The sequence below is a fragment of the Pithys albifrons genome, chromosome 6, assembly GCF_047495875.1.
Source record: "Pithys albifrons albifrons isolate INPA30051 chromosome 6, PitAlb_v1, whole genome shotgun sequence".
Classification (NCBI taxonomy): Eukaryota; Metazoa; Chordata; class Aves; order Passeriformes; family Thamnophilidae; genus Pithys; species Pithys albifrons.
In genome coordinates this window covers 47,441,858-47,469,108 of record NC_092463.1, presented here as the reverse complement: position 1 = coordinate 47,469,108, position 27,251 = coordinate 47,441,858, and the positions used below count along the sequence as shown (strand labels likewise).

At 42.2% G+C, this 27,251-nt stretch overlaps 1 protein-coding gene across 8 annotated transcripts in view; it reads right to left on the bottom strand.

The window, feature by feature from the left end:
- The window catches only part of TSPAN4 (tetraspanin 4), a 437,423-nt gene that overhangs the window by 203,098 nt on the left and 207,074 nt on the right, over positions 1 to 27,251 (bottom strand). For 3 of the 8 annotated variants that reach the window (XM_071558755.1, XM_071558756.1, XM_071558754.1), the window contains one exon: positions 1,464 to 1,543. The exons of 4 other annotated variants lie outside the window; for them this stretch is intronic. In XM_071558755.1, coding sequence (XP_071414856.1) covers positions 1,464 to 1,526 — 63 coding nt within the window. In that variant the 5' untranslated portion in view covers positions 1,527 to 1,543. Of the gene's footprint in view, positions 1 to 1,463; positions 1,797 to 27,251 lie in introns of those variants that run through there. One more of the 8 variants, XM_071558753.1, reaches the window with a different exon arrangement.

Sequence of the window (27,251 nt, the reverse complement as noted above, 5' to 3'; positions counted from 1 at the left end):
AAGATAATGTTCATCTTTTTCAGAAATGTCTGAAGTAAGCTGCACTAAATATTAGAAAATTTTTAGGAAAGCAGAAGCAAACAGAGTCGGCCTTGAAAGACACACTGCCGTCTTACCAACACTGTTTTCTACCAGCTTACCTAGGATGTAAAGGTAGCATCTCACTGTGTTTCATAGCTCCAGTTAGTACTATGACAACACAATGGGCTTGCCCCAGTTTACCACATCCTGACTCCTTGGCATGACTCAGGTCAGCAGAAGTTGCGTGCACTTTGTGTTTTCTGATGCACTGCAGCATGCCTGGCTTTGAACAGCTGTACAGCAGTGCACACCAGAGAACAGCTCCTTGCACCTCACTCACAGCCCTCCATGTACCTCCAGCAATTCATGAGAGTGCACACAATCAGTAATACAGACACTGTAACATACAACTGCAAACACAGACCCTCTCCTTAAGTGCCAGGACAGAAGTGGTGTCACTTCACAATACTCATTATTTTCCTCAGCACGTTAATAAACCACTTGGGAAGAACAAGCCATTTAATGGCACCTCCCGGTGATCTCGCAACAGACCTTCCCACATACAAATCTGGACAGGAGACACTGAACTAGAAGCCACTTCCTGCCCTAGCAATCATGCTACTCCCATTTTTACAGGACAGTTATTTGCAACCTGAACCGCTTCACTGAGCTTCTTTAGTCTCTGGCTACGGCCTATGCTCCACTTCATGGGAGTGAAATGCCCAACCACCGTGCTGTTGCCAGCACCTGATTGATTACAAAGATGCTGTGGAGACACATCTATGTGTCCTGCTGACACACGCATGCCTCGCAGCGGTTTGATAAGCTCCTGCTATGGAGTAGCAGCTGTAGAAGCAGTGGGAAGGGCTCTGGTCTCCCTTCACCCTTCAGAGTCATGTCTTCAACTGGGAATGGCAATGCTAGGACCCATCACTGACAGGGATAGAGAACCATTACTTGGGGATTCCTGACACAGGCTTTAATATTGCGGTGGACCAAGTGTGCCATTTGCAACACAGCAAAGGATGTAAGCATGTGCTCAACTTAACAATCACAAATGGCCTCAGTGATTTCACTAGGACTGTGCAAGACTTTTGAGGCAAGCACATGTGAGAATGACAGATCGGGGCACAAAAAAGAATACATAGCTCCCACTGGAACAAAGTAATGAAGGTATTCATGCAACTGGCCCCTATGAACACATTCTTTTGCCTTGTGTCACAGTTTTGAAATGTAGCTGAAGGCCAGGAATTTAGATAATAAAGAAAACCCTCAGCAAATTGTCTACACAAATTAATGAGGCCACAGAACAGATAGCCCAGACACCACTTTGTTCAACTTCTAAGTTTAAACTTCTAAGTTTAAAGTGGCAGCAAGTTCACCTTCCATCTTAGTAAGCAGACACAAACGCAACCGTCTCGCAGTTTCAAAGGTGTACTCACCCAGAAGAGAAGGTTGAAAACAAACATTAGGTACTTGATACACTGCAGGCAGTTGTGAGCCATGCTGCACCTCTTCAGTTCTAGGAGAAAAATAAATGAGAGATCCAGGTAAAAGACAACGTACTTGTTTCCCTTGGGGGACGTGTACTTAGCCTTGGTGGCCTTTGGGCCAGGGTTGGTGTGGAATCCAAAAAAAGAGTTGCTGGCAGCCCCAAACTGGCCACCATACATGCTGCTGTAGCGACGAAAGGCGCCATTTGGGAAACTGTAATCCTTGCTGTCCAGAGAAGGGCTCCTGTGATAGGTCGACTCATCGGTGCTCGACCTGCGCATGGTGGCTTCAGCTGCCCCTTCCACTCTTGCTTTGACAGCCGTTGGGTGCCAATGGCGTGGGTGAAAGGTTTGGGATCTTCTTTCCTCCTCCTCGCTATGAACTCCCTATTGCTTTGTGCCAGCTGTTCTTTTGTCTGCCATCCTGTCAAGGAGTTATGCCTGCTGTACGGCAGCAGAGTTGGTGAGCTGAAGTCTGCTTAGCCAGGAGTTAGGGAGCAGCGTGCTTCCACATGAGAAAGACTTCTGCACAAGTAAACATTCCCGTCACTGTCACAGTCGTCCCTCCCGGCCCACCCCGCTACCAGGGAACCAAAAACCAGAGAGAAGTATACTGTAGCCAAAGCAAAGAATTTTAAAAAAAGGAAGTGTGACCTCGCTCTGCTCCCAAATGCCATATAAAACCCCGGCTCCGCATGCCACACACAGACGAGAGACTGCCGCTGCACAAGACCCGCGGCAGAGACAGGAATTATCCAAAAGGCAGGCAGCTCCCGTGGCCGCTTCCTCCTCGCCACGCTGCTCTGCCCCGAGACGCCGAGCTGACTTTCAGCATCCCCGCATCCCCTTCCCGCGGCGGGCGCCTGTGGCTCGCCAGCCTTGGCACTCCATCCCGGCGCGGCCGCTCCTCCTCCGAACGCCGCGCCAATGGCGCTGCCTGCCCGCCCGCACGGCCGCGCCCCCGGCACACCCCGACCCACACCCACAGCCCGGGCAAAACCCGACCCACACCCCGGCACAGCCCGGCACAGACCCCCACCCCGGGCACAGTCCGGCACAGCCGGACCCACACCCACAGCCCGGCACAGCCCGACCCACAGGCACCCCCCGCCTCTGACAGCATCCCCGCTGACCGGGAGCGCTCGGGGCCGCGGGTTCCCCCGCCCCGCAACTCTGAGCGCGGAGTAACCGCGCGGAGCCCGAACCTGGTGCTGCAGGTGCGTCTGAAGGGGCTGCCCGGATACACCGACGGCGCTGCCGAAAGGAACGGGAGTGAGTAACTGCTGGGAAGGTTCCGTACGCATAAGCGCTGGGGATGCTTTGGGGAGAGGGGTCAGGACAGGCCGTGCTCCCCTTGCCGGAAGGCTTGTTTGTTCTGCTGCAGATCCATCACTGGGATTTTCCTGATTTGCTCTGTCCCAGAGAATCATCACTCAGCACAATGTATGGCCAGCTCATTTGTCCCCTTGTCAGGTAAGGTACTGATCGGCATCATGCTCTGTACGCTGAGGAGCACTTCCCTAAAATCTGACAGCTCCCACAGGCAGTAAAGAGTTGAAAATCTGCCACACACAACTTTTTCAGAAAAGAAAAAATCTTACTGAAACTGTGGCAATTACAGTATTAACACACAGGAAAGCAAGACTCATTTACCATCTTTGCTCAAATTCCCTGGTAAAGTAACTCACTTGTCCCTGTAGTGCCACTTCCTGATCTGTGAAATGGGCTGGCCTGTCTGCCTTCCTCCTCTGTCTGCCCTAGACTGTAAGCTAGTGGAGCAGCTAAGTGAAAAGATGGCTGGCTAATACTTTTTTAAAGGCTTGCCCCAGCAGAGAATTAATCAAGATGAAAACAGGTTTCTTGCATGAAGCATCTTGCCAGTCTCAGCACAAATCAAGAGGCACGGGCACCAATTAATTAAAGAACAAATTAGTAAAAGTAAAATGAGCTGGTTTTGCACATAGCCTGAGCAGTTCACCCTTGCAAACCATCCTCTAATTCTGTTAATTTAGAAACTGCAAACCTAGAGTCTAATTATTTCTCTTCATTTCCTCCACAAGCTATAAATACACTGACTATACCTGGTGCAAGCTTTAGAGGGAAACAACCTGAGCACAAGGGTAACAACTCCTGCGCCATCTATTTCAACAACTTTGATAATTTAAAACTTTTCTACTTTTTGATTTCTCTACCCCTAAAATGAGAGACACTTCATAGTCAAGATGGAGGTCAGTTTTCTACTCTTCTTCCCTCCCTTTCCTCCATGGTAGAAACTCTGTCCCCATAAAGTAGTCCTCCCTTCCTATAACATAAAGATGGTCCCATGGAAGCAGATCCGTTCTCAGTCTCTGAGTTTCCAAGATACCATTAATTTTTCCTGTGGCAACAAACAGTTCTGCCACCAGCCTTCCTATTCGATTGCGACTAGACCAGTCTGGCAATAGAAACCCAAAGGTGATTCAAACATTTTCTACAGTGCCTGTCAGTGTACAAACATGCCTGTGCACAGAGCTTCACATTAAATGGTTTTTCTCAGTACACAAATTATGCTGAAACAGTGACAAGTCAGATAACTCTTACTTAACAAGGGTGTCCATGATATTGCACATAAGAGAGAAGAATTTGACATATTTACTATAAACTAGACATCTGAAGCCCTAAAGGCAGCTCACTGCTGTCTGGGTAAGAAAAGGATTAGAAATCACTTGATTTCATCTTTCCTTAAGGCAAGAAATCATCAATTCTTAAGAGAATTAAGTCCTTAATATGATTGGAGTACTTTATAAAACCAAGATTTGAGGTGGAAGGGAGAGTTTCTAAATGTTGATTTTAAATAAATAGTAATAAACATCAACACATGGGTGGATATATTTCAGACAAATACAAAAGAATGCATAAGGGAGGCAGAGGTCCCACATGACCCTTACAATAAAGGGTACTTTCACTCCAGCCTCCTTTCAGCATCATCCCTTAGCACACCTCATAGAAATGACAACTTTTTAAAGGCACTTTAATGTAAAATTAGATCTCAAGTCATTGCTGTTCTTCTTTCTCATGCCAATACCAACAACTAATTAGAAACAGAGTCATCTGGGATACAGACATTGTACAGATCCAGAATCACTATTTTATTAAATCTTCAACACCAGGAATCCCAGTCAAGTCACTAACCCAAATGGGAAATCCTTGAGATAACAATGCTGTACTAGCAGGCTAACCACAGCTTAGATGGCATGCTTATGCAATGGAGTAAGGTCTTGCATGGGAACTGGGGAAAAACAACAAAAAGAGAAGGGTTGCCCATCCCTGGTGTAAAGTGGATAAAAGGGGCATGCTGGGACCCATTTTTGACATTTAAGCCATTTAACAATACAGTAACACATGAACCAAGAAGAATAAACCTCGGAAGCGCTGCATCACAGGACCATTACGTCTCCAAGGGTGACTCAAGGGGCAGGTGATTTGGAGTTTTCACAAAACTTTTTGTTAATGACTGAACCTAAATTCTCAGCCGCACTGCTGGACTTAGTGACCTCTGTTCACCTCTGCTTAACATCTGTGTTTTCTCTCCCTAACTGCATCTGTATATTCCCATCCGGTGGCCAATTCGTATTGATTCCTCTACACAAGCAAGCAGGCACTGTGCAATCTTGCTGGCAGAAGTTCAATTTGTATTGGATTCTGGTGGCATGCTGCCATTTAGGTTATAACAACTCTGTCCCTGCTGCTCTGAAGTGGAGGGCTGGTAACCAACATCTCCAGCCAAAACCCTGGCCTGGAAAGAGTAGAGGCAGCACTCCAATTCCACTGACATCACATGAGCTTCCAGGTGATAAAGTGTAAAAGGTTTGGGCATCAGCAGCAGATCTGTAACTGTGTTATGTCTCACACCCTTTTTCTGAGCAGCCTCACCTGAGGTTCCAGCTATCACCCGAAGACACACACCTACTTGTTCAGCCCACGCTTCCCACCTCACCCTGAGCCTGCAGCCACCACAGACCCCACTCCTACCTCCCTTAGCCACATCTACTCCTAGTTTCCTCAGTTGCTCTTGTTGCTCAGTATCCCTGCTGCCAGCCTCTACTCCATCACCTCCACTGGTCATAGCAACACTCCTCCTTTAAAGGGGTCACGGGCACCTGGGCCAGTCAGGATGGGGCACATGCAATGCACACGCAACAGGTACATGTGAGAGCATAGGCAGCAGTCTCAAGTCCCAGGTGGGCTGCAGCTCGGGAGTGCTGCTGGATCCTGACCCTCAGGGCAGGGACATCACTGCTGCTGAGGCTGAAGCAGGCTTTGTGCATGGACTCTGAGCTCAGCTGATGGTTAATACATCAAAACTTTCTACCAGAGACGCTAAAAGAACCTGCTTGTCCCTATAATTTTGGTGAGAGCTGCTGTCTGTCCCTCTTTGGCCCCCTGCTTGCCTCTGGCTCCTCTTTTGGTATACAATGTTTTTCCAGACCCAGCTTCTTCTTTGCCTGTTCCATGTTCAGGGCTTTCCCTCCTCAGGCCTCACTGCAAGTGATGCCTCTGGACCCAAAGAAACCCTCAACTGAAATCAAACCATGGTGTTTTGATACCATATTGAATCATGCCTTCCTTTTACCATTTTGAATACTGCTTTCTCTTCCTCCTCCATGATTTAACTCTCATGGATCACAAGACACTAGCCCCTTCAGGTCACACAAAATGCAGCCACTAACTCAACCTCCTCATTGATTTAGTCTCATAAGTCCTTTAATGATTGCAATGGCTTTCCCCCTACTAATGTCTCTGGTTACTGTCTTCAAAACTCTGCGTACCTGCCCCATCCGTCCAGTGAAACAACCCACTTTGCATTAATGTCAGTAGCCTGTGTGTTAAGAAGTGATCCACAAAATAAAATAAACTTTAAAGAATCCTTCTAGAAGCTATTACTGGAATATACTCTATAAATACAGTATGTGACAACTGTTCCTGTTCTGTGCAAAGCCATGCGTGTGACAGGTGACAGTCATTCCCAGTAGTTTCAGTGAACAAATACTTGAATGATCAAATATTTCAGGGATGAAATATTACTAAAGGAGTGGATTTTTTTTGTGGGTTATTAGCTTTGCTTCACTCTACAGCATGGAAATCAGCTAGGGGTGATCAACTGATGAATACAGTCCAAATGCTTACCTTTGTAATTTCATGTACAGAGATCATCACATAAGAATGTTAATCAGTCCTGTCTGGTCCTTTTCTTCAGCAACATACCTAGAGAGCAATCCCTTCTTTCCTCCCTCAGTTTAGTCTTTGCAGCTACTGTTTGGTTATGTTTGATTCAGTGATGCAGGCTTTGTTAAAAATTGTACCTCTTCCAAAGACTAAGAGAAACATTCCCACTTCTGACTGAAGGGTGAACCAAAGTTCAGGGCAATGCTGGCTCTTTCAGCTAGGAGGGAAAAAAAGCCTTATGATGGAGTCTTTGATTTGTTTGCTTTTGTATATTCATTTTGCATGATATAAATGACTAAAAGCACAAGGCAAAGGGAGTGAGAATATGATTTTTAACCTGACAGCCTCACACTGTCATAGGTCTTCAGTCTCTGCTCAGCCCTGCTCAGTACTTTTTAATGTCTTCATTAGTGACATACACATACAGTGGGATTGAGTTCACCCTCACCAGTTCTGTAGATGACACCAAAGCTGAGTGGTTCAGTTGACACACCTGAGGGACGCGATTCCATTCAGAGGGACATGGATAAGCTCGAAAAGTGGGCCTATGGGAATCAACAAGACCAAATGCAAGGTCCTGCACCTGGGTTGGGGCAACCTCCAGTATTGGTACAGGCTCAGGAATGAAGGGAATGAGATGTGAAGATGGTACTGGAAGATGAAAAATGACACAAGCCTGCAATGTCTCCTCGCTGCCCACAAAGCCAATCATATTGTGGGCTGCACCAAAAACTGCAGGGCCAACAGGTTGAGGGAGGTGATTCTGCCCCTGTACTCTGCTGAGAGCCCACGTGGACTAGTGCATCCAGCTCTGGAGTTCTCAGTTCAAGGAAGACATGAACCTGTTGGGAATGGGTCCAGAGGAGGGTCACGAGAGCAATCAGAGGGCTGGAACACCTTCTCTGTTGGGAAAGGCTGGGAGAGTTGGGGTTGTTCAGCCTGGAGAAGAGAAGGCTCTGGGTAGACCTCACTGTGGCCTTTCAGTACATGAATAGAGCTTATAAAAAGGATGGGGACAGACTTTTCAGTAGGGCCTGTAGTGATAGGACAATGGGTAATGGTTTTAAACCAAAAGAGGGTGGATTCAGACTAGATATAAGGAAGAAAAATTTTACAATGAAGTAATAATATACTAGAAGTTTCTCAAAAAGACTGTAGATGCCCCATCCCTGGAAACATTCAAGGTCAATTCAAGCAGCAACCAAAGGGTTTCATCCCTAAATCCTGCTCTCTCCTAAAAATTCTCATGGTGCAATAAGCCTGTGCTGTCACATGTTGCTAAAGACTTAGGAGAGGCTCAAGTGGGTCAGAATTGGAGCCATAAAGCCAATTCCTGAACCAAAAGCAAGACATTTTAAAGCAGCCCCCTAAGAACAGGTAAGTCGAGCAACATTAGTCTTACTCTGGGCAGCTCAAAGAGTATTACCATGGGGCTGTAAGCTGAAGATCTCTCTAGAAACTTCTATTTTAGAAAGAAATATGAATAGTTTTTATTAAGTGAAGCAGAAGAGAGCATGTTTCATTGAAACCTCAAACTTACTGCAGACATAAGAAGATTCCATACCTTCCCTTTTATTTCCATTGTCCTCACTCATTCATTAGCAATTTCATTACCTGTAAAAGGCTACAGCTTCTGGGAAGAGGTTAAGCCCTGGATTGGATAGGTAGGAGGTCAGGTTGTAGAGATTTCCTCAGCTAACACCAAGATTGTTTAATATTCACAGCTGTACCTACAACTCCTTAAAGGATTTACTGATGCCTCCAACAAAACTTTGAAAACACATTCCAGTAAGAAGCAATTTCACTTACATAGCAGAATTCAGGGCTGGTTGTTTTTTGTTTGCTTGATTTTTTTTTTCATTTTTTGCCTTTATAAATAAGAAAATTTGCATGAAAAAAATAAAGATCTTCAATATTTAATAGCTCATCTTCTGCTCACATGTCACCTGAAGTCATGATCTTTGGTTTATGGCATAATTAGTTGCTATGGAAATAACATAATCATTTCACAGAGAAAATATTTTGGATATGATTTGTAATGCTCTTTATTTAAGCCTGTGTACAAGTTACTTTTGCAGAAACCTCACTGCTTTTTACGTGCTCTCATCTGCATAACTGCTGCCATCCCCTTTGCCTCTGACTCACACTGAGGACATTTTCTTCACCTGTATTTTAGCATCTGTATGTTCAAACAGTGATGAGAGTGTACATGCACACAGAATAGCTGGTGCCAAGTCAGACCAAACAAATAAAATCTCTTAAAAAATTACCTGGTATCAGACCCCAAAACCCTGTGCACCACAGAGCTCTCTTGCTGTTTGTGCTTTCTGAGCTTTTGTCATCCTATCCTTTGCTAATGATTTCTTTTGTTCAATAATAAAAAATTTATCTAAGGAGATTCCCTGTTTCCCTGGGAAATTCTGCACATTTGAGCCTGGACAGAGAGGATTACTGCTGCAGATGAAAGACAAGCAGTGACAGTCACTGAACTCCTGAAGAAGCAGAAGGCCCTGTTCCCCTCCTAATGCCCTCAGTAATAAAGAATGAAAGAACAGAAATAAAGAACCCATCTGACACCCTGTACTAGAGGAGTTGTAGCCCAAATAAAATCTTTGTCGAGACCTATCTTTGTGGTGTCAGCAGGTCCCAGCAGCACAAATGCAATTTCTGTGCTAGTTTTCTTAAAATCAGGTTACTTTCTCTAACCTGAGAGATCAGCAGACGTTCAAAGAAATACCACTTCAAACACACACGTGGTACTCGGGATCTTTCTGTCAAGCATAAAGTAATCAGACATGAAAATCTTTAAACTGCACAGTTCTGATGGTTTGTGAAAGCAGAAGCAAACAATTACTTCAAAAAATTCCAAGATCCAATAATGTTCCCTAACTAGTGTTTGCCTTTTAACATCTTCATGGATTTTTTCCTTGGAGATTCAAAATGGATTCTCGTCTTACATCCTTAAAAACAGGACTAAGGTTTTGCACGCATATGAGCATGAAGCAAAGTTCATATAACTGTAATTCAGCTCCATTTCAAAAGTAATGAAGGCCCAGAAGCATTCACTGACCTCACAGGCATCCAAGCGCTCAGCACATTTCAGAATCAGGTCACAGAGAGCCCATTCCAACTAAGTACTCAACCACAGTTTCCCCTGCATTGAGATATTCATGTACTTACACAGTAAGCACACACTTAAATGCTTTCACAAGTGGGATTGTACATAAGCATGAGAAGTGCAGTGTTGAAAAGGCTTCAGATCAAACTGAACTCTGCACACAGCTGCTGTGGCAGAAAGAATTACTCCCTGAGCACACACCTTTGAGGCTACTGCTTTGCAGATCTACTTGCAGAGCTGGCTGGGAGGTGCCTTCAGCCAGAAGAACATGTTTGAAATGAGGAAAGGAGAACTCCTACCAACAACTCAGTCAACAGTTGCAAGTAAGCATGCCAAGCCTCCAGGGCTGGCTCGAGAAGTGATCCCTGCTGCTGCATTCCTGGGTCTGTGTCTTTCCTTCACACCCAAAAGTCCTCAATTTGCTCCTAGTTGCCTTAGGGTCCTTCCAAAATCCTAGTTTAAAGATAAATATATTTATTTTTTTTAAAAAAGGACTGAAAATAACCTCCTTAAGGGAGCAATAGATGCACTTTTTCATGTTTAAAGATAACAACTTCTTGGAATAAGCAAAAGGCACTAGCTTTTATTATATAGAAGGTCTGTGACACCAACTCAATGCATTTCTAGGAATGCAAGGTGTGTTGGAGGCAGGTTAAAATTAAAACTGAAGTATTAAAGAGCCTGCAGCAGATCAAAAGAGTATTTGAAAGGGAATAATAAAGAAACCACTAGGTGATAATTAAATTTTGATATTAAAATGCAATGGACCTGTATGAAGAAAATGCAAGTGGCCATATATCTTCTTATATATTAGGTTATCAGCTATTGTTTTTTGTCATAATGTTGTATGGAATCATAGGGCTTATACCATCCGATATAGTTGAAGTAAAACACAGAGATTCTCTTATCCTTGATAATCTCTATAACTATTCAAGTTAAAAGAGAGGAGCTTCTGCTCTCAAAAAAATTAAAAATAAAAAAAATTTGGAAATGAGCACAAGTTTTGGCTTTCTGCTTCGCTATTCAGAGCATTCATAGCAGTGAACAGTCAAAAATAAATAACTCCAGGAATGCTACCAGCAGACACACTGTCAAATACATTTTTTGAACAGATAACACATACAGGTAAAGAATTTAAAACAATAGCCTAGGATTTACACTCCTAAAAGGCATATTAGTGAGTACAATAGTGATAATGCTTGAAATAAAAGCATTCTTTTGAAATAAAAAGTATCACCTGCATTAGACACCTGTTCCCATCACAGCAATCCAGCTCTTTTTATATTTCACTGTCAAAATCGGTAAATAGGCTCATGTCCCTAAGAAAGAGTACATCTACACAAAAAGCAGAGGCACCTGTTTTTTAAGGTAGCAGGATATCCTTTTTGCAAAACATACCTAAACTCAGTTACCAAAACATAATACAGAAGGTCTAATTCAGCAAATTTGAGATGTCTATAAAAATGAGAAACTCATCTCTATTTATTAAGGTGCTAAATACTATTTAATTTTAATCATGGAGGCTTTATTTGGACAGAAATAAGGGTGTAACTTAGAGCTTTAATGGTAAAGTATGAAAGATAATCAGGCCTGAATTTAGATGCTCATTAAAAAGGTACTGCCAAAATATCTGTTTACTCCTCGAAGTTATAGCTCATTTTGCACACTGGCTAAGATTCTGAATTTAATCAAAACCAGATTTGTGCCTAAACTTCACCCGAGCATTTGTGCTCAGTGTTTCCTATTAGTTTGCACTGGGCTTTCAGATATTTCTACTCTACAAGAAACCCTTGGCACAGGACCTTTACAAAATTTAATCCTGCTAAATCTAAGCCCTAGCATACATGAACCTGCTAAAAATGCAAGGTCAACCTCTTCTGTGGTCTGACCTCCAAGCAGATTGTTTGCTGTGCTACATTTATGAGGATGTTTATAGAGACAGATTTGTATACTGAAAACTTATTTCTGCATCAAATCTCCAAGAAGCCATCTGAAACAATATTAGGAGCGTTTCCACAGAAAAATTTTATCTATTCCATGATGGTTTTCCGAAATGGCGGGGAATGCAGAAAGAAAAACCTGGCCTCTTGAATTTTGTGTTCTGCATTTCTGGCTTTAGACTTATTTGATGGGGACAGAAGACCCACTTAGAAATATATACACATATTTCCAGATATCTAAGGACCATATTAGGTTTCTGCATAATTCTAGTATTGTTAATGATATTTAACTCAATGCATGATTATAAGCCTATAAAAGTTTAATTAAAATGCTTTATAGCCTTTTTTAAGTGTCACCCAAACCTATATTGTAGGGTAAACTGTACTTTTAATTTTCATTTGTTATGTTTACACTGTACAAAGAGATTCATTACAATAAAAGCTAATTATTATTTCTTAGACAAGCCTTTTAAGAAGTCTGTCTGGATAAAGCAAACAAATTATAATTTTTGTTTGCTTCCATTTTGCTTGGAATTCCTACACATTCAATCACAACAACAACAAAAAATCCTATAGGGGTCAAACACTATAAAGCCAAAACCATATTTCTGAATCAAGCCACTAATCAAGATGCTAAATGTATTTGCAAGAGCAAAAAGTGAAAATACCCAGACGATAATGATACTCACTACCTGGCTCAAAGGGCATACTGTGTTTGGAGTCTGATCCAAAACAGACTGAATTCATGTCAAGGTGTTCTTCCAATCTCAACACCTCAAAAGTCTGATTGCTTTAGTCCAGGCAAATCTGGAGCAAGCTTCTGCTCCCATTGATGCCTTGATACTGTGCTGAGCAGGATTGTGATGAATTGGTCATATTCAGATTAGCCAGCACTCAAAGTTTTATGCAAGACAGAGAGGCAGAAAGATTGAATCCAGGACTCCCTTCATCACTGTGGAACGGAATTTGTTTATTGATCTGTTTAAAACAGCATAAGTATGACAAGTATGACAGGACAGATGTAACAGGGCATTAAAGCTCCAAGAACTGGGAGGGAAGAAAGGCTGACATCCTCACCAGAGCCTGCAAGGACTCCCTGCTGGCCTGCCAGCTCTGTGGGGCAGACAAGTTGGTCTCAAAGGCATTCTGGACACCTGCTCCTTCAGACAGGTCTTAGACCTTGTTCTACAGGGAAACGTTCAGCACCTTTCTCGCCTAACAAAATAATCACAGGAAGCATTTCAACAGGAAACACGCCCCTTACAAACAACTTTTTTAAAAAGCAACCCTAAATAAACCAGCAACTGAAACTAAAAAACAGTGAGCCTCGGCAATGTGGAAGTCCCCTGCCCTCACACAGCCACGGCAAACTTTATCCACTCCTATGTTCCCTGCGCAAGGAACAGGACTCACAGTGCTGCATCCAGCAGTCTGATGGCAGGTATTAGCCCTGCTGCAAGTCCCAGCGTAATCCTGGCCTGGCCTTAGCTGCTCCTCCAACAAACTCTGCTGGAAAGGGAACCAAGCCAAGGTTGGCTTTGGCAAGACAGAGGTGCAAATCTGATTTTTCTTCACAGAGTTAAGTTACAGATCCTGCAAACTCATGCCCCTTGCAGCTGGAAGCTGACAGCTTCAGATGAGAGAAATTTGTCATTATTATTTTAGTAAGAGCAGTTCACTGATTGCAGCTGGACAACTCAAGTTAATTAGTTCATTAAGGGTCTGATACACATTAGCTGGCTCCACATCTGTGGACGATGGCAAAATCAGCAGAATGAAATCCATACTTAAAAGGTCTTTGGTCTTTTTAGTCCTAAACTGCAAATCACAAAATCCACACCAGATCAGAGGAATTACATAAGAGGTTCCCCTTCCCCTGGCCCTTGGGACAATCTGGTCTCTGCTACTTATTGAAGCTCATAAACTGACAGACTTGACTTCAAAAATATCCTCTTTTCTTCCCGGACTCCCAGTGGTTCTCAGTAATAAAATAACTGGTTTGAGCACAACCTGGCAATGTTCCCTTACGGCTGCTTTCCCCAGCAGGGAAATACCAACTTGCAGGTTTTCCTCTACTCCTGCCAAACAGGAGGTCGGATTTACCTGCCGTGTCAGAGTGATTATGTCCAGATCATCTGGCCCCACCTAGCAAATCAGTGCACAGACCCCACGTGCTATTTTACATCCAAGCTTACAGTATGTTTCGGTTCTTACTAAACTGACAGCTACAATAGTATTTGAGGCCATAATGTCCCAAGCTCCTAAGAAGTGTCGACGCACAAATAGCAGGGAAAGTTGGCTGCAAAGTGATCTGAACGGGACTGGAGCCAATGAAAGCCTAGGCAGCAAGGGACAGCAGAGGTACACTGCCTGTTGGGAACATGGAACAGGCTGTTGCTGGTAGACCTGGAGCCTCATATCAGTGGTAGCTACTGCAGAAATTCAGACAGCCCTCTGCCAGACTCCGCTTGTAACTGTACAGCACAGCTGTAAATCTCTCCACAGCCCTGGTTTTTAGCAACAAAAAAAGCTTTTTTTTTTTCATTTGCCTTCCATATCCCCATTTTGCACTTTTCACAGCACAGCCTGCTTCCATCTCCCTTTTAATTCATCACCTAGAAAGACGAACTGCATTTATAGGTGCTCTCTTAAATCAGAAGCAAAAATGGCAATTCCAAGAGTCACTGGACATGTCTGAAATGTGGTCAATCAGAGGTTGCTGGAGAGTAATCAAGAGAAAGGAGGCCACTTCCTTTAGAGGAAGACAATGAAATTCCAAGACAAGCAGCTCTTATCCCCAGAAACTATAGGCAGAGTATATAACCCAGTCATCTCACATGGGCCTCCCAGGTCCTGAAAGGTGTGGCACAGAAAGGCACACAGCTATGGGCACAGGAGCCAGTATTTAGTTAGCGCTGTGCACAACACACCGAAATGGCTGAGTTGAGAAGTCATTTATGAGGCTTCAGTAGTTTCATCCTGGCATGGTTTAATCTTGTTTTAATCATCCACACAAGGACTCTGTTGATGGATTCCTCCAACAGAAACCTTTCAGTCCTGGATCCCTGCTTGTCTAGACTTCTTGAAGCACCATAAAAGCAGATGAAGACTTTTGTGTGTGTGTGCTATAGGACTGTTTCCTCCCAGTTTGAGAGCAGCTTAAAGGAATTGACTTCAACAACTTTCCATGATTTAAGTTTATTTTTTGACCATGCTGAGTTCTGACAGAAGAGAGGTTCTGGTGAGGGCTTTGCTTTATTCTGTCTCCACTAGGATGCTATTGAAAATCTTAGGATGAATCAGGACAGCACAGATGCTGCACACAGAATTTAGAAGCAAAACACTGTGCTGCAATAATGTTTGAGCATTTAGGGGACCTCAAAGATGATTTTTTGTTATTATGCTCTAAAAAGCAAAAACAAGCAAACCCCAACCCCCCCCACAAAACCCATTCAATACTCTCCAATGCTGACGTTAATTTCTATAACACACCTCTAACAACAAAACAACCCCAAAATCCAATAGTGCACCCAGGATGGCAGTACCTCAAAATTTGAAGCAACATGTTGGCATTTTTCCCACAAAGAAAAATATATATACACGTGTGTATATACACAGACATTTTATTTTTTTTGCAAGATCCATGAAGCTGTGGGGCTTATGCCTACCTCAGTCAGACAGAGACAGGGACAGGCTGGTCTGTGCAGTACAAGGACACTTAGGCATGAGGAAGAGCTCGATTACCTGAACAACTGTGTGTGTGTGCATCAAAAGCAGTGAACAGCAAGCCTCTCAAATCCAGGATGCTGAAGCCTTATCCTTCCTACCCAAGACAGAGATCTTAATTTGAGGGCTGCCTGTGCTTCCAGGACAGAGTTATTACACTATAGTAAGCAAACTCCTAAGAGCAGGCTGCTGAGATTAAAAGAATCCCCTTGGTTATCCCCAGTCAGTTGTGAACAAATCCCTGCACTACCAGCAAGGCTAGCTAGAGTTTTTATGTAGGAGCAGGTTACAGAAGCTCCTAATCTTAAATCCTCCACCAAACCCACTGCAATGATGTCTGCAGCTCTGTTTGAACCAGCAAGAAGTGTGAGTCATTTCTTGTGCTAACAGGGCAGAAGAGATGCAGTTCCACACATATCCTTACGTGCTCTTTAAGAGGCACCTGAATGCTGTCCAAAAATTAATTAGATAGCATGACAAGCTCTGACAATTAGCTAAGTAACTTAGACTGCTTGATGGCTAGGATTTTAAATAAGGATCTTTCAAGAAGGAAACTCTGAAACAGGCACTGCTGCTGTCACAACATTCTGAGCTGCCATGAAAGTGTAGCAGCAACAAGACAACCCTAGGGGCTTCATGACTGTGATTGCCAAGGAAATAAAAGATCCTGTGGGAAAAGGACCTATTTAACTGTACCTGTACCTCACATCCATCATCAGGACATCCCCCACTTCCAAGAGGACAGGTACACAGGAGGATTTCGGTCTTCTCCAGGCTACAGCTGGCCCCCATGAAGCAGCAAGGGTAGCCAGGACCAGCCCCTACTCTCAGTAGAGCTGGAAGAGGGGCTCTCTGTCACGCACACATCAGGCAGAGGTCACAGGCAGGCCTGCCAATACAGCCAGTCCCTGTACAGTGAACAGCAGGCACAGCACCCTTGACCCCAGCTAGACCCAAAGGTTCACTGCCTGCAAAATCCCTCAAGTGTCCACTCCAAGCAACCCTGATGGTTCCTGCTCCTCAACTGAAGAGGAATTTTGGCAAAAGGCTGTTGCACAGCATTTGTGCAGATACTTCTCTGATGGCTGCTCTTGCAAACCAGTGCTTTACTCACCTTCTTTTAGGTAAGAAAACACCACTCCCAGTTCTCAATTTTCTCTCTTTGTGCGCAAAAGGGAGGGGGCAGAGAGGCAAGGGTTCCATGACAGTAAATACCCAGAGTGACCTGACAGCAAGCACTTTGTAGTGTGCACGGCAACAGCTTTTGGAATTGCAGAAGAAAAAAATTAATTACCCAACAAATAAACTAAAATCTTGTATTTACAAGGCAGATTTTTTTGTGCAGACAATTACTGTTTATGTAGTGGTGACTAAAAGTCTTATGTTACCACTTACAGATTATCTAAGACATGGCCTGGTTTTATCAGTATATCTTCTTTATGAAAAAATAATCAGGGAATGTATTAAATAAACAGGGAAGATGAGCTTCACTGGAAGCTCAGTGCCTGTTTCCCTTCTATACATGTCAAAAACTGTCTCACAAGTCTGTTAGAAACATACTTTAGTGTCAAAAAAATACAGTTTCAAGTATTTGCATCAAAATTTTCTATTCTATGATACATTACCTGGCAGTTTCTTTTCCCTGAATGGATTACTCTCTGGGCCTTTAAAAGGTTTCAGGTTGGTTCTGGTAGGCATACTCATAATGAATATATATTAATAGCATGTGTCAGTGTATACACTTTCACAGAAAATTAGAATCTTAAGAACTCCAATGATACCCCTGAAAAAGGCATAATTTCATGTTCATGTTTATTTTAAAACTTCTTATTTTTGGGTTGGACTTTGTCAGAGTTAAGCCACAAATTCCCAGCTCATCTTTCTTCTTTAGAATCACTATCTAGATAGGTGCGTTCAAGCACCATTCACTTAAAGTAGATCTGCTTTTAGCACCATATGCTAATTAACCTTTGGGTTTTGATACAAATCCCTCAGCAGCTCACACTCCTCAGTCATGATTCAAATGTGTAAGCAAGATTCTCACCCACTGCAAAACAACTTAACTACAACTAAATCAAAAGCAATGAATGTTTACACCAATTGAGAACCCAGCCAACCGGCTTAGATTTGCAGAGGCTTCCACTCAGGTAAGCACCACTGCTGAAGTATTTCTCCCCCATTTATATGCTGCCTTTTTCATTCCTGTTGATTCAGTGATAAATACTTGCAGCAGCATTTCTGAACTGCGCCCTGGGATTTGGTTACAATTCTCCCCGTCTTTGAGCAGGGGCTGTTCTCCCAATTCAGTTGAGCTGTGCATGCCAAGACTTGACTCACTTTGACTCGCGTAGTTTGTGCTGCTGGGGCACAGGTGAGATGCCCTTCCCTCAAGCTGTCACCAACCTCGCTGGAGAATCAGCTGCCAGCCAAGCCTCAGCATCTATGGAGGACCCTCACGTGTCACAGTGTTAGACTCCCTCCTGCTCCTCCATCTGGGAGCACAGCCATCTCCTTCCTCTCTCAAGGCAATCAGCCAGTAAGGGCCAGAAGTCACCTCATACTGGTATTTGCTACCTGCCAATCCACATACCCAAGCCAGCTTCATTTGAGAAGCTGTCTTTTAGATTCAATTTTCCTTCCAGGCAAAAGGATACCAGGACACTGCTGACAAATACATGTTTTGTTATAGCCTCCCATTGCTGCTGAATGCCACAGTTTATTCCATATCAGGCTGCTCATAATAGCTCCATTTTGGTTTTCAAAGTGTTTTTGAGAGATGCATGGTCTGAATGAAGAAGACTGCCCAGGACAATACGGCATGGAAATTTCCCAAAAGCAGATTGAGAGAAGATGAGGAGGCAGAATGGCTCTCTGGGGTAGGGACTAATGCAGCCACGGCAATAAGAAAGCTATTGGGGTTTATCACCTCAGCTAGTGTTCATTCCAAAATTCAAATGTTCTTTTCCTTTTCCCTGTGTGGGTTAATCCAGGTACACTGAAATCAGTGGGAGATCTACCTATGAGTCTGAAGAGCACATAAGCAAACTTTTAAGAAACTTTTCCATTTAAAGAATAACTTAAAAGTCATCTCCCTGGAGATGTGAAAGAGCTAAATATCAGACATCTGCAGCTACTTTACTGACAGCTGCCCTTCGATAGTGAGCCTGTAGAGTTCAAAAAACTTGATGTGCCTCCTGATGTGCTGAATGAGAGAATTAGATCTGACCTTTACCAGGAAGAAGCAAGGGAAAGATGGGGGTCAGACCACTTTGCAGATGAAACAACAAAAAGGACTAAGACTTTGTCGCCAAAAATTAAGGAGGCTTTCAGACTGAAGCTAGAAACAAAGTTTCCATTCCATCTCTTACACAATCCTCCAGTGCTGGGTATATCAGTCAGTCCCTGTGCTTCAATTCTGCTCTCCAGCCCATGATTTTAATACTGTCTCTCACCCGCTTGTTGAGGTTCCTAGGTATCAGTGCAATACTACTAGCAATGGACATGCTCTATGACAGTTTCAAGAACAGCATTATGATAATGATGATGAGGAGGTACCCAGTACAAACCTGAAATATGATTATGAGCACAGGAATGTGAACAGGAATTCATTAGCACATAATGTATGCTAAGATGCTTTTTAAATGGTGTTAGTGTGTACCAAGAAAGAGCTTTTCTAACTTTAGTTTAATTACCATTATAACAAGTACTAGTCTTCACTAAAATGATTTTTGCTCTTACTTGAAGAGTAATTACATACAGTTAGTTATTCCAATGTTACTCACTCTATTCTGAATCATTACACTGTCTGGATGAAAACTCTCTTCAACCAGAACAAGTATTACAACCTATGTCTTGATTTGATTCCTCTGAGACAGATCTCAAAATAGACATGGAGGTCTCCCACATTTCCATTAATCTTGGCATTGTCCTGAAGCAGTTCACTAACAGATAGCACTCAGTATAAGTGAAAGAAAACAACACTGAAATGGAGAAAACACAGTATGGACAGGTGGTGATAGTGAAAAGGAGTGAGACATGCTGTCATCACATAGGGAGTATTTTAGCTTTGAATAAAATAAATCACATCTTACACACCAAAAGGAGCTGCTAGCCACACAGTTGGAGCCAAGAATTTCACTGGATTTGGGCAAGCAGTACAGAAAAGCTTCGTATTTCCAAAACACAGCTTTTCCAGAGTGTTAACTACAGCATTCCCATCAAACTGATGCAAAAGCACAGCATTAGACCAACTTGTCCAAGGTCTGAGTAAATTGCAGCATCTACCCCAAGCCCTGCTTTCCCTTTTCTCTGACTACAGCCTCTCTCTCATAAAATATTCAAGCAAGTTTGCAAGAAGGGAACAAGTTGGTGTTCAGCCACAATTTTAAGTCTCCACAAAGGAAGAGTTCATTTTTTACAGCTGATAGATATGTATGTTGAAAAGGTGCAAGCAAACACCTTTGAAACCAAACACCCAAATGTTAATAATCAAGTTTAGGAGCCTAGCATGGTATTTCAGATGAAGTAAAAAAATTCTTCTGTAACCTGTGCATGTGGAAGCACAATGCAATGTTGGTAGGTTGCGCAATACAAACTGACATTCACTAACAAGATAGCATTTTCAAAAGGCCAAAGGAAAGCTCTGCTACAGGGATACAACAAAATATAAAGATGTGTCAGATGGACTTTTGTAGCAGATGTTATAGCAAGTAAAGTATATATGAAATATATATCAATAAATGTACACTTCAGCTGCTCCATTTTTTTACTCTGTCCTTGCAACTGACACTTAGAGCACAAAACAGTATATTTTGGCTTAAAGAAAGATTTTTGTTCCATCCACTTTTTCAAGACATTCTTAATAAATCATATTTGCAGCATAAATCATACCTTAAAACAAATTATATTTTGAGGAAATAATCTCCAAATGTTGTAAGTGCAATAAGGCCATCCCTTACAATAAAATTCACATCTGTAATATTTTACCATGGATGCTGGCAAACAGAAGAACCACAAACAGGTCTATTTAGTGTATCTTTACACAACTAAAAAATACCTTTCCCTATTTTTTATTAACATTTTTCCAAAGAGATAAAAAAGCTGAAAGCCTTAATAGCCTCACAGTGCTGGAGCCATTTATCATGTTGCAAAGGTGAGAAATGCACTTCAGTTGGTTTTACCAGCACCCCCTACAGAAGACTTGTCTTTTTAAAAAGTGCAGTAAGGGTCTCTTCTAGAAATATGCTGCCAGAGCCTGAATCAAAGCTGATGGATAGGAATCACTTGATCAAAGCCTGAGAACAGAAAAGCATTTTTATTAAATGCTCTTACGCTTTAACGCCTTTGCACATTTACTCAGTGATGTGGGCTTTAACAACAGCTCACTCCAGATGTATTGCTGGTGAGAGACCTTTTGTGTACTGCGCCATGTCACATCCCCACTGCAGATAACAAAAGCCCTCATCAACAGAAATGCAACTGGATTTTTGGTCATGAATACAAAGAGTCACTATTTGGTCTTTTTTTATTATGCCTGCACGTGCAATTTTCTTGGTACCAAAGATTGGGGCTAAAATGGTCACTGCTGAGAGTCTTATGCTGATGGTATTAGGGTTGAGGGGGTGTAATTAATATCTAAATATGATAATTTGTATCAAGCAATGAGGTTCCACTTCAGATTGCTATATGCTATTTCTTATCCACTTAATACCCAAATACTCCCTTCTAATGAAAGCGAGAACTTTCTGACTTTCTGGCTCAATACTTCTAACTAGGGAATTACTTTGAAATAACACATTTTATTAATGAAATTCTGTACGTTAACTAAAACCAAACCAATAAGCCCCAAAATTCTGCCTTCACCGTAGGCCTGTACCAACACAGAAGGCACCACCAGTGCGGGACATCAGCCCCACACAGAAATTGCACTGGGGCCGCCCTAACGTGTCAGAAGACAAATCAGTATGAAAGCCAAGCTTCCAAATGCCCTCTGCTGGCACCTGTCAGTACTCCGAACAATTCCACCCTGTTCCTAATCTAGAAAACTAATTCTTAGAGGCTTATCATTTGAAGATATCATTAATAGGCTGCAGGAACTCAGCCATCCTCTGCTGCAAGCTCCAGAGCAGAGGCTTGGCCAAGTTCTTACGCCTGCAATGTGCTGGCTCACAACACACAGCACAGCTGTCACAGCCATCACCCGCCACAGGAGCCAGAGCTGCCCCTTCCTACGTGTGCCCAGCTCTGGGTGCACTGCAGAGCTACAGCTGTAACAGCAGGAACAAAGCAACTAGCATTTTTTGAGTTATGTTCCCCATTTTAACCCAAATAAGAGGATTTCCAAGCATGATGGCATGACCACCTTATTTCCAATATTCCTCTTAACAATCCACTAGGAATTTGAAAAAGTCATTAGGAATTGGTAGAGAAGAAAGCCAAGTTACAGATCCTTAATATTCTGGCTTTGAATTACTATTCCTTTACTATTAATTTGAGTTAATTGAGGACATTTTGTCTGATGATATTTTAAAGTTATGTTTCAATTTCATGTTAACAAGAAAGCCATCGTATCAGAAGAGACCAACAATTAATAATACAGATTGGAAATACATATCCTGGAGGGACCATCTTCCTGAAAGAGATAATTATGCGTTTGCATGGTAGAACTCACAGAAATAGCTGTTGAAGACACAGGCCTGACAAAGCAACCTATTTTCCATAAAGCACTCTAAGGGATGAAGGCATTTCAAGCACATTTGTTAAGAAGTGCTCCCGGGAGAAGAAAAGGAACACTCCTGCCACTCATGGTGTGCACAAAAAGGGACCATGCAATAAAACACCACTAGCTAAAAATGTCTAAACCCAACCCACTTCATGAAGAAATGGTCATTGTCCTAATGAACTGAAGAGCAAGGACCAGTCTGGTTCAGGTCTTGCAGGTGATTTGTGGGATAGGGAATTTCAGTCTAGTGTTTATTGTTACTCTTATGGAATAGATGCAGTGACTACTGGGTTACCTTTTTGATTTTGCACTAGTTTATCACCTGTATGGATGACAGATTTTAATTTTGTCCTCTTTTGCCGTATTTACATTGAAATGTTTTTTGGATGGGATAGGGGACTAATTCTGTTGGATCTAGAAACCTGCAGGGTGTCTTCCTTCCAGAGGGAAAATCAATTTGATCGACACATTCAGGCCAAGAGGAACCCATAATCATTAGCACGACACTAGAAAAACACTTGGGTTTTGGTAGGGAAAATGTCAGGACGGAAGGAATGCTATGAAAGGAAGAGCTGTCATTTCAACACAAGAACAGCAACATACCTTCGTTTTGACACTTACAAAATACATTCAAGGAAATACACCAGTGGTAAAGCAGAATAATAGCATCCTCTAAGAAAGCCCACAAAATAGCATTTTCAACTCAAAGATGCTGCATCGCCGTCTTCCTCCCAGCATGGTGATACCTGGAGTTCTCCAAGATTTACATCTCTACAAGCAACACAGGGAGAGGCTTCTAAAGCAGCACCATGGTATTCTCTTGCGATGCTCTTCATGAAATTTCAAATCAAACAGACCCAATTTGCTAGAAAGAATATCTTACTCCCCAAAGCCTGTAAATTCACTGCGGAAGTCCCAGAACTCCAGCTGGGTTCTTTCCTTCTAGCTAACAGATTTCAAGGGACTTGCACAGAAATAGCAGATTACAATTTAGGAAATAAACAGAGAAATGAACCACAAGTTAAATCAAAATGCAGCTGACTCCTCTAGTTCCATTTTTTCTGCAGTGGTCACAAAATGAGGGGAAAAACACACTCCAACAAAACCTGACACTAATATTCAATGCTGTGTCTTCCGGACAATTTTATACATTCTCACCAACAGGCTCTTTTTAAGTTGCTTCACTTGGACTCCAAATATTGAAAAGCATTAGTTAGGTATGTCCTGATACTGTGCTTTGTAGAATGATTACTAGTGCCTGGAAAATAAAGACTCTAAAATAATTCATAAGAAAATAACTACTGTTCTGGATATTACAAGTACTTACTAAGCCTTGCATTAAAAATGAAGATGTGAAGAAAATACTTTAAAAAAATTACATGGGAGACATTAATCTCCCGAGAACAAAGTTCAAAACACCAAAATATTTAAGACAATAAACATATACTACCGTCTTATTTCATTCTGTATCATTTATCACAGTAAATTATGTACCATGGCTTTGTGGAAAAGGACCTGGGGTTCTGGTGGCCATCACATAAAAAATAACTTAGCAGTGCCCTCTAGAGTGAAGATCATCTGTGTACTGGGCTGTATTAAAAGAAATTAAGCCAGAAGATCAATGGAAATCATTAGTGTGCTCCACTCAGCACTTGCCAGACTGTGCCTGCAGTTAGTGGGACCGGTTTAGGGCTCCTGGAGCAAGACTAACACAGGGACATCAGATGATTAAGAAACTGAAGAATGTGACAAATGAAAGGCTAAGAATTGGGCTCAAGCAATCTTAACAAAGGGTTAAGGGATGGTATTGCTTCTTTTGACTACATAAAGGGCAGCTATACAGAAGATGAAGCCAGAGTCTCTCCAGAGCTGCACAGTAATGGGAGGAGAGGCAATGGCCACAGTTTGTAATAATGGGATTCTCACTAAGTGTCAAGGAAAGGGAGGAAAGGAGCAATCACTGTGAGGTTGGTCAACATTGGAACAGGGTCTCTGAAATACGGGGAATCTCCATCTTTGAAGATGAAGACAAAATTTAAGATTAGAAATGTCCTGAGTGACCAATACATATAACTTCAAAGATCCTTTCTTGGCACAAGGGATTAGACCAGATGACTTCTAGATGTCTTTTCCAATATGAATTTTTCTCCAATTCCATGATTTACAGAAAAGTTAGGGGTGTGTAACACACTGATAGAACTCAAGAAAGCTGTATATTGAGAGCAAGACAAAAGTTGAAACACAAGAATCACAGTGTTTTGAAAATACAGTCTAAAACAACAACAGTCTTCCTGAGATAAGAAAGATGGACCTCCTGTGTCTTGGACTGCATTCCAAACATTAAATGAGGAGTATATTTTTACTGAGAGTAAGTCACCTGACAACAAAGGATATTTTGGCAGACCTAAACAGGAGGGAAAAAGTATATGGAGACTTCTTACCAAAATTCTTGGAAACGTAGTTACAAATTATAAGCGGCTTGTCACAAAAGGGACATACAAAGTTTAAGTATGGCCACATAGGCATATTTAACATAATCTATTTGCACGGTTATGTTAAAAAAATAGATATATGTTAAAAAAGCTGAACACGCAGAATGCAGCATGAGGGACAAGGCCCAAAGGACTATTGATCAGATTACAAACGGATGTACTTTACTTGACCTGAGATGCATGTAAAGTATAAAACTGATAAAGTTAGAAGTACTGTGCACTGTTAGCTCTGAAAGAGTATGACCTATAAATAACACAGATGTAATACTACCACAGATCAGAGAGAGTCATAAGGGAGAAGAACATACAAATATCATAGGATTTCTCAGTCATTTTCACTCCTAAAGCATCTATAAAACACCAGACACAGTGACCATAAGAAACAGAAGAAAGGGAAGGTTTCATCACAAATTTGCCTCTACCACTTGATGAGAATAAAGTGATTCAAAACACAGGAAAAGGCCATCAAGATGCGACTGACTGGGGTCCCAAAATCACAATGACAGTTGCTTACAAAGCACTGAAATGTGCTGGAGATGTACCACAATAGCACAATACAAAGTGGTATATTTTTTGACCTCAAGTCCTCGGAAAAGCGCCATGGACAGACCAGCTCTAAAATACTTCAGAAGGCATTTAAAGTCCCTGATGCTCATCTTTCATGTAGAAACTATGCCTTCCCTTCCCTCACTCCTGGCCTGTTGTGAAGAAAATAAAAAAGGTTTGTGTCCAAATCCTCTGTATGCCCTTCACTGGTATAGCCCAACGAGCTTTGAACAGATTTTATTATCGTTATTGCCATCTGACAGATAAAGGCACTGAAGCACAAATAAGGAAAGATTACTCAGCAGAGCAGTGAGAAAGATAAGAATGGAATCAGTCCCTGTATCCCAGTAGCATTTCGTATTCATTAGGTCCACAAATGTTTTGTTGTTCATCACTTCGTCATTAGTCTAAATCCAAGAAGGACACAGACTGAGGACAGTTCAACAACACCTGACCTTTTTGGCTTGTTAAAGTTGCATTTATATTTCATATTTCATCCAGTGTGTACTGATGATATCTCCCATACAACTACACTCTGTCCTCCACACTGATACTGAAAAGTTCCACAGTAGATAACTCTTTATTTTTAGTATATTTCATGTAACACAGGAACCACTTCCACCACAGGATGCTCAATCCCCATTAATCCGTAGACAGAACTTGAATATCCCTCTTGATTTGGCTTAGACTTTCAGCAATGGAAGGAGAAAGAGCGGATTTTATATAGATATGCTTCTGGTGTCTAGCTGGAATTACTGGCAGGAAATGGTTTCATGTGCAGAGAATAACAGAAAATAGCCATAAGTACTATCACTGTGACAAGCAAGAGGCATTTTTACATACCTATAAGCTTATCTTTTAATTGCATTGAAAGCTGAGGCTTGCAATGATTGTAATGAAGATTGTCTCATTCATAGTTCACGCATCCACCCCATCCTCCCTTATTAAACAATGTAAATCAAGGGAAATGTATGATTTCTGGAAATAGATGCTGAACAACATATTGGTTTCAAGAGTCACACAGAATTCAAGCCCAAAAAGGCAAATGAACATGGGGCTTTTTCTGACTTCTGCCATTAAATAAGGAAGCAAATTTGCCAGGCAAGGGCAAAATACTGTGCATCTGCTGCCTATGACAAGAGTTTTCTGGTGTTAATACTTGGTGAACAGCTACTTCCATTTAAAAAGACAGAGTCCTAGGATCTGCACAAAAGCACGTGGCAAAGCATAATGCATCTGGCTACATTTTAGAACCACAATTGATCTAAAAATCCATGTAACATACGCAGTGTGCTTTGCTCCTGTATTACCCTCACAACGGATGTTTCTGCATGGCATGAAGAGAGGGTTTGCAGCCATTTCCCCCCAGCCCGTGCTCCCACAGGAGATAAATTTTACTGAGAAGGTGTTGCAGCCAAACATGCTCCCATTCTTTGGCAAGGACAAATCAGGTATTTCCAAACTCATCAGAAACAGTTTGCTTTCTCTTAGGTAATTTGCTATCTGCTCCTCTGCAACTGCCTTGAATCTCTTGCTATTGAAAGGCACTACATTGATAGCCCAGACTTTGGTTTCACACTGTATGAGGCAGTTGCCCCAGACCAGCAGCACTAAGAGACACCAACTAACTGGAAATTATCGATCCTGCCACCTAACTCAGCACTGCAGTGCCATTTACTCAAAGTCCTGCTACCCTCTGGGTCTACAACACATACAAGTACAGGCAACCATGGAAGGAAGCTCCTACCCAATGATTTGTCTGTTAAATTGCCTACAACCTGGTTTATCAAAATCCCTGTCCGTAGAGTAAGCTGCATCCAGTTTGATATAGGCATCTATTAAACCTGCAATACACAAAGCTTGATTATACTGGAGCAGTTCATGAAGTGAGCACCTGATTCACTGTAACCAAGTAGAAACCACTAAATTCATTCCACATCCTTGAAGACACATCAAATCCAATAATTGATTTGCAGTGGCTTCAAAGAA